Source organism: Musca vetustissima, unplaced genomic scaffold (assembly GCF_032173495.1).
Source record: "Musca vetustissima isolate MV318-11 ecotype Yass unplaced genomic scaffold, APGP_CSIRO_Mvet_v1 utg19905, whole genome shotgun sequence".
NCBI lineage: Eukaryota > Metazoa > Arthropoda > Insecta > Diptera > Muscidae > Musca > Musca vetustissima.
The window spans coordinates 1,384-9,834 of NW_026887752.1; the positions used below are offsets into that span (position 1 = coordinate 1,384).

Below are 8,451 nucleotides of genomic sequence, written 5' to 3' on the forward strand. Positions count from 1 at the left end.
CCTCTGATATTCCTTGAAAAATATTCTTTAAAAAATACACGCCTCTGATATTCCTTGAAAAAATATTCTTTAAAAAATCCACGCCTGTGATATTCCTTGAAAAAATATTCTTTAAAAAATCCACGCCTGTGATATTCCTTGAAAAAATATTCTTTAAAAAATCCACGCCTATGATATTCCTTGAAAAAATATTGTTTAAAAAATCCACGCCTCTGATATTCCTTGAAAAAATATTGTTTAAAAAATCCACGCCTCTGATATTCCTTAAAAAATCCACGGCTCTGATATTCCTTGAAAAAATATTGTTTAAAAAATCCACGCCTCTGATATTCCTTAAAAAAATATTCTTTAAAAAATCCACGCCTCTGATATTCCTTGAAAAAATATTGTTTAAAAAATCCACGCCTCTGATATTCCTTGAAAAAATATTGTTTAAAAAATCCACGCCTCTGATATTCCTTGAAAATATATTCTTTAAAAAATACACGCTTTCTGATAGACCCCAAAAAAATATTCTTTAAAAAATACACGCCTGTGATATTCCTTGAAAAAATATTCTTTAAAAAATCCACGCCTCTGATATTCCTTGAAAAAATATTCTTTAACAAATCCACGCCTATGATATTCCTTGAAAAAATATTGTTTAAAAAATCCACGCCTCTGATATTCCTTGAAAAAATATTCTTTAAAAAATCCACGGCTCTGATATTCCTTAAAAAAATATTCTTTAAAAAATCCACGGCTCTGATATTCCTTGAAAAAATATTCTTAAAAAAATCCACGCCTCTGATATTCCTTAAAAAAATATTCTTTAAAAAATCCACGCCTGATATTCCTTAAAAAAATATTCTTTAAAATATCCACGCCTATGATATTCCTTGAAAAAATATTGTTTAAAAAATCCACGCCTCTGATATTCCTTGAAAAAATATTGTTTAAAAAATCCACGCCTCTGATATTCCTTGAAAAATATTCTTTAAAAAATACACGCCTCTGATATTCCTTGAAAAAATATTCTTTAAAAAATCCACGCCTGTGATATTCCTTGAAAAAATATTCTTTAAAAAATCCACGCCTGTGATATTCCTTGAAAAAATATTCTTTAAAAAATCCACGCCTATGATATTCCTTGAAAAAATATTGTTTAAAAAATCCACGCCTCTGATATTCCTTGAAAAAATATTGTTTAAAAAATCCACGCCTCTGATATTCCTTAAAAAATCCACGGCTCTGATATTCCTTGAAAAAATATTGTTTAAAAAATCCACGCCTCTGATATTCCTTAAAAAAATATTGTTTAAAAAATCCACGCCTATGATATTCCTTAAAAAAATATTCTTTAAAAAATCCACGCCTATGATATTCCTTGAAAAAATATTGTTTAAAAAATCCACGCCTCTGATATTCCTTGAAAAAATATTGTTTAAAAAATCCACGCCTCTGATATTCCTTGAAAAAATATTCTTTAAAAAATCCACGCCTCTGATATTCCTTGAAAAAATATTCTTTAAAAACTCCACGCCTGTGATATTCCTTGAAAAAATATTCTTTAAAAAATCCACGCCTCTGATATTCCTTGAAAAAATATTCTTTAAAAAATACACGCCTCTGATATTCCTTGAAAAAATATTCTTTAAAAAATACACGCCTCTGATATTCCTTGAAAAAATATTCTTTAAAAGATCCACGCCTCTGATATTCCTTGAAAAAATATTCTTTAAAATATCCACGCCTTGTTGGTAGTACTCTGATAGTCCTTGAAAAAATATAATTTAAAAATTTAATTATTTTTTTATTTCCAGGCCGTCCAAGAAGCAGCCGAGGGTGGTTTGTTAATAGAAGCCGATAAAGACTTTCCCGAACCCTATGAACGTTGGAGCATTATGCAGGCGGTATTCTTTTCATCGACGGTCCTTACGACAATAGGTTATGGCAATATCGTGCCCGTTACAATCGGGGGCAGAGCATTTTGTATATGCTTCGCATTAATAGGCATTCCTTTTACGCTGACGGTAATAGCGGATTGGGGACGTTTATTTGCGACAGCTGTATCGGTATTGGGCCGGCATATGCCAAGTAAGTGAAGTCAGCCTTTAAAGAGATTAAAAAATCTAAATTTAAAAATTTCCCCTTTCTTTGTTTTCACCCTTTGTAGAGACACCCAAAGTTACCAATTTCATTGGTAAGACCTGGTTTTATGCTCTGTCAGCGGTGCTGTTTCTCTGTGTCTATTTGGCCATTGGAGCGGGTCTGCTGCTGCTGTGGGAGGATGATTGGACATTTTTTGATGGTTTCTATTTTTGTTTCATCACCATGACAACAATAGGTTTCGGTGATTTAGTACCAAGTAAGTGCGGGATTTTTTGTGATCATATGTAATAATTACGTTTCGCATATCCTTGAATGTCCTGTTATATTTATATCCTTCCCGTTTTTCCCCTCTCCACAGAGAAACCCAATTATATGCTGCTGTGCACATTATATATTTTAATTGGTTTGGCATTAACCTCTACCATTATTGAATTGGTAAGACGTCAGTATGCCACCAGTTGGGCCAAGTTGCAAGTAAGTGTTATGTTTTATTGTTGTTGGTTTTTTTATTTTCTCTTTGGCTATTCGACACCCAACTTCAAATGAAGATTAATGAACTGTTGTTTTTACTTTTTAATTTAATTTTTTTTATTTTTATTTTCTAGGAACTTTCCGGTCCCATGGCAGAAACACTGAGACGTTTAGGCGAGTCAGCCGGCACTGGCCTAGATTATGCGGCATTACAAAAAGTCTTAACGGTATGTAGGCTATAAATATCCCCGTTTTTTTGTTGGGTTGCTTTGCGGAATTGTTGCTGCAAGGATGCTGAGATAAAATGTTTTTAGCTTTAGTTCTCTTTTTTTTCGAAAGTGTAAAGTGGGTCAATTTGTTTTGATGTGCAAGCTAAAACAATACGTTGGCAAACTTTAAATGCCCATTAAATATTAGGGGGATAATTTAAAACAGAACAATATTATGGTCCTTTAAATCCTTCGAAAAATATTCTTTAAAAAATCCACGCCTTTGGCCCTTATAATCCTTGGAAAAATATTCTTTAAAAAATCCACGCCTTTGGCCCTTATAATCCTTGGAAAAACATTCTTTAAAAAATCCACGCCTTTGGCCCTTATAATCCTTGGAAAAATATTCTTTAAAAAATCCACGCCTTTGGCCCTTATAATCCTTGGAAAAATATTCTTTAAAAAATCCACGCCTTTGGCCCTTATAATCCTTGGAAAAATATACTTTAAAAAATCCACGCCTTTGGCCCTTATAATCCTTGGAAAAATATTCTTTAAAAAATCCACGCCTTTGGCCCTTATAATCCTTGGAAAATATTCTTTAAAAAATCCACACCTCTGAGCCCTAGAATCCTTCGAAAAATATTCTTTAAAAAATCCACACCTCTGAGCCCTAGAATCTTTCGGTATGTAGGCTATAAATATCCCCGTTTTTTTTTGTTGGGTTGCTTTGCGGAATTGTTGCTGCAAGGATGCTGAGATAAAATGTTTTTGGCTTTAGTTCTCTTTTTTTTCGAAAGTGTAAAGTGGGTCAATTTGTTTTGATGTGCAAGCTAAAACAATACGTTGGCAAACTTTAAATGCCCATTAAATATTAGGGGGATAATTTAAAACAGAACAATATTATGGTCCTTTAAATCCTTCGAAAAATATTCTTTAAAAAATCCACGCCTTTGGCCCTTTAAATCCTTCGAAAAATATTCTTTAAAAAATCCACGCCTTTGGCCCTTTAAATCCTTCGAAAAATATTCTTTAAAAAATCCACGCCTTTGGCCCTTTAAATCCTTCGAAAAATATTCTTTAAAAAATCCACGCCTTTGGCCCTTTAAATCCTTCGAAAAATATTCTTTAAAAAATCCACGCCTTTGGCCCTTTAAATCCTTCGAAAAATATTCTTTAAAAAATCCACGCCATTGGCCCTTTAAATCCTTCGAAAAATATTCTTTAAAAAATCCACGCCTTTGGCCCTTTAAATCCTTCGAAAAATATTCTTTAAAAAATCCACGCCTTTGGCCCTTATAATCCTTGGAAAAATATTCTTTAAAAAATCCACGCCTTTGGCCCTTATAATCCTTGGAAAAATATTCTTTAAAAAATCCACGCCTTTGGCCCTTATAATCCTTGGAAAAATATACTTTAAAAAATCCACGCCTTTGGCCCTTATAATCCTTGGAAAAATATTCTTTAAAAAATCCACGCCTTTGGCCCTTATAATCCTTGGAAAAATATACTTTAAAAAATCCACGCCTTTGGCCCTTATAATCCTTGGAAAAATATTCTTTAAAAAATCCACGCCTTTGGCCCTTATAATCCTTGGAAAAATATTCTTTAAAAAATCCACTCCTTTGGCCCTTATAATCCTTGGAAAAATATTCTTTAAAAAATCCACGCCTTTGGCCCTTATAATCCTTGGAAAAATATTCTTTAAAAAATCCACACATCTGAGCCCTAGAATCCTTCGAAAAATATTCTTTAAAAAATCCACACCACTGAGCCCTAGAATCTTTCGGTATGTAGGCTATAAATATCCCCGTTTTTTTGTTGGGTTGCTTTGCGGAATTGTTGCTGCAAGGATGCTGAGATAAAATGTTTTTGGCTTTAGTTCTCTTTTTTTTCGAAAGTGTAAAGTGGGTCAATTTGTTTTGATGTGCAAGCTAAAACAATACGTTGGCAAACTTTAAATGCCCATTAAATATTAGGGGGATAATTTAAAACAGAACAATATTATGGTCCTTTAAATCCTTCGAAAAATATTCTTTAAAAAATCCACGCCTTTGGCCCTTATAATCCTCGGAAAAATATTCTTTAAAAAATCCACGCCTTTGGCCCTTATAATCCTCGGAAAAATATTCTTTAAAAAATCCACGCCTTTGGCCCTTATAATCCTTGGAAAAATATTCTTTAAAAAATCCACGCCTTTGGCCCTTATAATCCTTGGAAAAATATTCTTTAAAAAATCCACGCCTTTGGCCCTTATAATCCTTGGAAAAATAATCTTTAAAAAATCCACGCCTGGAGGTCTGATTGTCCTCGAAAAATAATCTTTAAAAAATCCACGCCTGGAGGTCTGATTGTCCTCGAAAAATAATCTTTAAAAAATCCACGCCTTTGGCCCTTATAATCCTTGGCAAAATAATCTTTAAAAAATCCACGCCTTTGGCCCTTATAATCCTTGGAAAAATATTCTTTAAAAAATCCACGCCTTTGGCCCTTATAATCCTTGGAAAAATATTCTTTAAAAAATCCACACTTCTGAGCCCTAGAATCCTTCGAAAAATATTCTTTAAAAAATCCACACCTCTGAGCCCTAGAATCATTCGAAAAATATTCTTTAAAAAATCCACACCTCTGAGCCCTAGAATCCTTCGAAAAATATTCTTTAAAAAATCCACGCCTTTGAGCCCTAGAATCTTTCGAAAAATATTCTTTAAAAAATCCACGCCTTTGAGCCCTAGAATCTTTCGAAAAATATTCTTTAAAAAATCCACGCCCTTGAACCCTAGAATCCTTCGAAAAATATTCTTTACAAAATCCACGCCTTTGAGCCCTAGAATCTTTCGAAAAATATTCTTTAAAAAATCCACGCCTTTGGGCCTTAGAATCCTTCAAAAAATATTCTTTAAAAAATCCACGCCTTTGAGCCGTAGAATACTTCGAAAAATATTCTTTAAAATATCCACGCCTTTGAGCCCTAGAATCCTTCGAAAAATATTCTTTAAAAAATCCACGCCTTTGAGCCCTAGAATCCTTCGAAAAATATTCTTTAAAAAATCCACGCCTTTGAGCCCTAGAATCCTTCGAAAAATATTCTTTAAAAAATCCACGCCTTTGAGCCCTAGAATCCTTCGAAAAATATTCTTTAAAAAATCCACGCCTTTGAGCCCTAGAATCCTTCGAAAAATATTCTTTACAAAATCCACGCCTTTGAGCCCTAGATCCTTCGAAAAATATTCTTTAAAAAATCCACACTTCTGAGCCCTAGAATCCTTCGAAAAATATTCTTTAAAAAATCCACACCTCTGAGCCCTAGAATCTTTCGAAAAATATTCTTTAAAAAATCCACGCCCTTGAACCCTAGAATCCTTCGAAAAATATTCTTTAAAAAATCCACGCCTTTGAGCCCTAGAATCCTTCGAAAAATATTCTTTAAAAAATCCACGCCTTTGAGCCCTAGAATCCTTCGAAAAATATTCTTTAAAAAATCCACGCCTTTGAGCCCTAGAATCCTTCGAAAAATATTCTTTAAAAAATCCACGCCTTTGAGCCCTAGAATCCTTCGAAAAATATTCTTTACAAAATCCACGCCTTTGAGCCCTAGATCCTTCGAAAAATATTCTTTAAAAAATCCACACTTCTGAGCCCTAGAATCCTTCGAAAAATATTCTTTAAAAAATCCACACCTCTGAGCCCTAGAATCCTTCGAAAAATATTCTTTAAAAAATCCACGCCTCTGAGCCCTAGAATCCTTCGAAAAATATTCTTTAAAAAATCCACGCCATTGAGCCCTAGAATCCTACGAAAAATATTCTTTAAAAAATCCACACCTCTGAGCCCTAGAATCCTTCGAAAAATATTCTTTAAAAAATCCACACCTCTGAGCCCTAGAATCCTTCGAAAAATATTCTTTAAAAAATCCACGCCTTTGAGCCCTAGAATCCTTCGAAAAATATTCTTTAAAAAATCCACGCCTTTGAGCCCTAGAATCCTTCGAAAAATATTCATTCAAAAATCCACGCCTTTGAGCCTTAAAATCCTTCGAAAAATAATCTTAAAAAATTATGTCTTTGAGCCCTAGAATCCTTCGAAAAATATTCTTTAAAAAATCCAAGACTTTGGGCCTGATTAGCTCTTGAAAAATATTCTTTGGGCCTGATTAGCTTTTGAAAAATATTCTTTAAAAAATCCACGCCTTTGGGCCTGATAATCTTTTGGACAAATATTCTTTAAAATAATCCAAAACAAAATCCTGATAATCCCTAATACCAATTCTACTAATTCCTTCTTTTATTGTTGTTTTGTTTTTTCTTTCTAGGTCTCCATGCCCAAATGGAATATGTCACGCAAAGATCCCAATAATGCGGATATCGCAGCACTGGAAGCCATTACCAATGCCATTCTCAAGGAAGTGAAAGAGGCACAGAATAATAAACCGAAAGTTTTACAAATTGTCATATATGAGTCGTCGGTGTAGTTGAAATATTTCAAAATATTCTGTAGGTTTTAAAACATATAAATCAATATATAAATAATTAAAAAAATAATATAATTAATTTAAAATTAATTTTAATGTAGCTAAAATTATTATTAACATTTAAGTAGTTAGTTAATAATTGTCTCTTAAGTATTTTTGTTATTCATTCGGAATTATTTTCTAAGTAATTATTAAGTTTGTATATTTTTTATAAAATAAAAAAAAAGTTTTAAAGTTAACGCACATTTATGTGTTCAAAAAGGGAAAAATAAAATTAAATTAAAAACGAATATAGTTATTATAGGAATATCGTACTTACCGAAGAATAATTCACGAATAAGTTAATCAATATCTGAAATAAATTAAAAAATAATATCTTTAATAAATCAATTATAGTCCATAAGATAAATTTAATTATGTAGTAATTACATACAGTACGAGGGCAGATCAATAATTTCGTGAAATTTGGAAAACGATTTAAAAAATATGTATATAATCTTTGTTAAAAGTCGAATAAGTCCATCCTTTCTCAAAAATTCAAACACGACTTTGGGTATGCTGCAGCACAGCGCCCTGAGGAAAATTTCGTCGCATTGGGTATTTGGTGCACCATTTAATCGGTCGAAAATATATAGATTTAGATATAAATAAGCATATCTAAATCTGGTGTAGGTTAAAAAAGTTAATTATTTCTTAGTTATGGTTCATCTGACGATGTTCCACGTGGACATAACCCTCGTATAAAACTTCCACCCATTTTTCTAACTGCAATATGGTATTCACCGAGGATAATAATCCCCTTAGATTTATGTTTTGACATATGCGTTTCTTTCTCATTATTATAGGTTATAATGGAAACTGCAGAATCACCTCTAGCTTATTCCCAAAGCGTTGAATGGGTATGAGCAGTAGGGATTAGCTTTTACAAACATTTAAATTGGGTGAACAATCCATAAGGATGCACCCTTTACAAATTTATTTATTTTTTTTTACAAAAAATCTGTAGAGAATCCAATCAAATTTCGAAATGGCGTCCGATATGTCCATGGGGCATATTTTTATTTCTATGGTCCATCTGTTAAAATGGCGCCCAACATGGAAATGCATATTTTTAGATATTTTGATGGCAAATACATCTAATAAAATTTATTCTAAATGGAATATTTATAATGCGACTATTGCGCTCGAAATTTAACAGTTTTGTTGATT

General features: G+C 32.5%; 1 protein-coding gene across 1 annotated transcript; it reads left to right on the forward strand.

The window, feature by feature from the left end:
* Positions 1 to 1,802: 1,802 nt before the first annotated feature.
* On the forward strand, positions 1,803 to 7,251 carry LOC133335453 (TWiK family of potassium channels protein 9; the record flags this gene model as incomplete). Its single annotated transcript, XM_061543728.1, has 5 exons — positions 1,803 to 2,076; positions 2,156 to 2,347; positions 2,450 to 2,565; positions 2,697 to 2,789; positions 7,084 to 7,251. Coding segments are annotated over 5 exons (834 nt in total), but the record flags the coding sequence as incomplete, so codon positions are not given.
* Between the last annotated feature and the right edge of the window lie 1,200 nt (positions 7,252 to 8,451).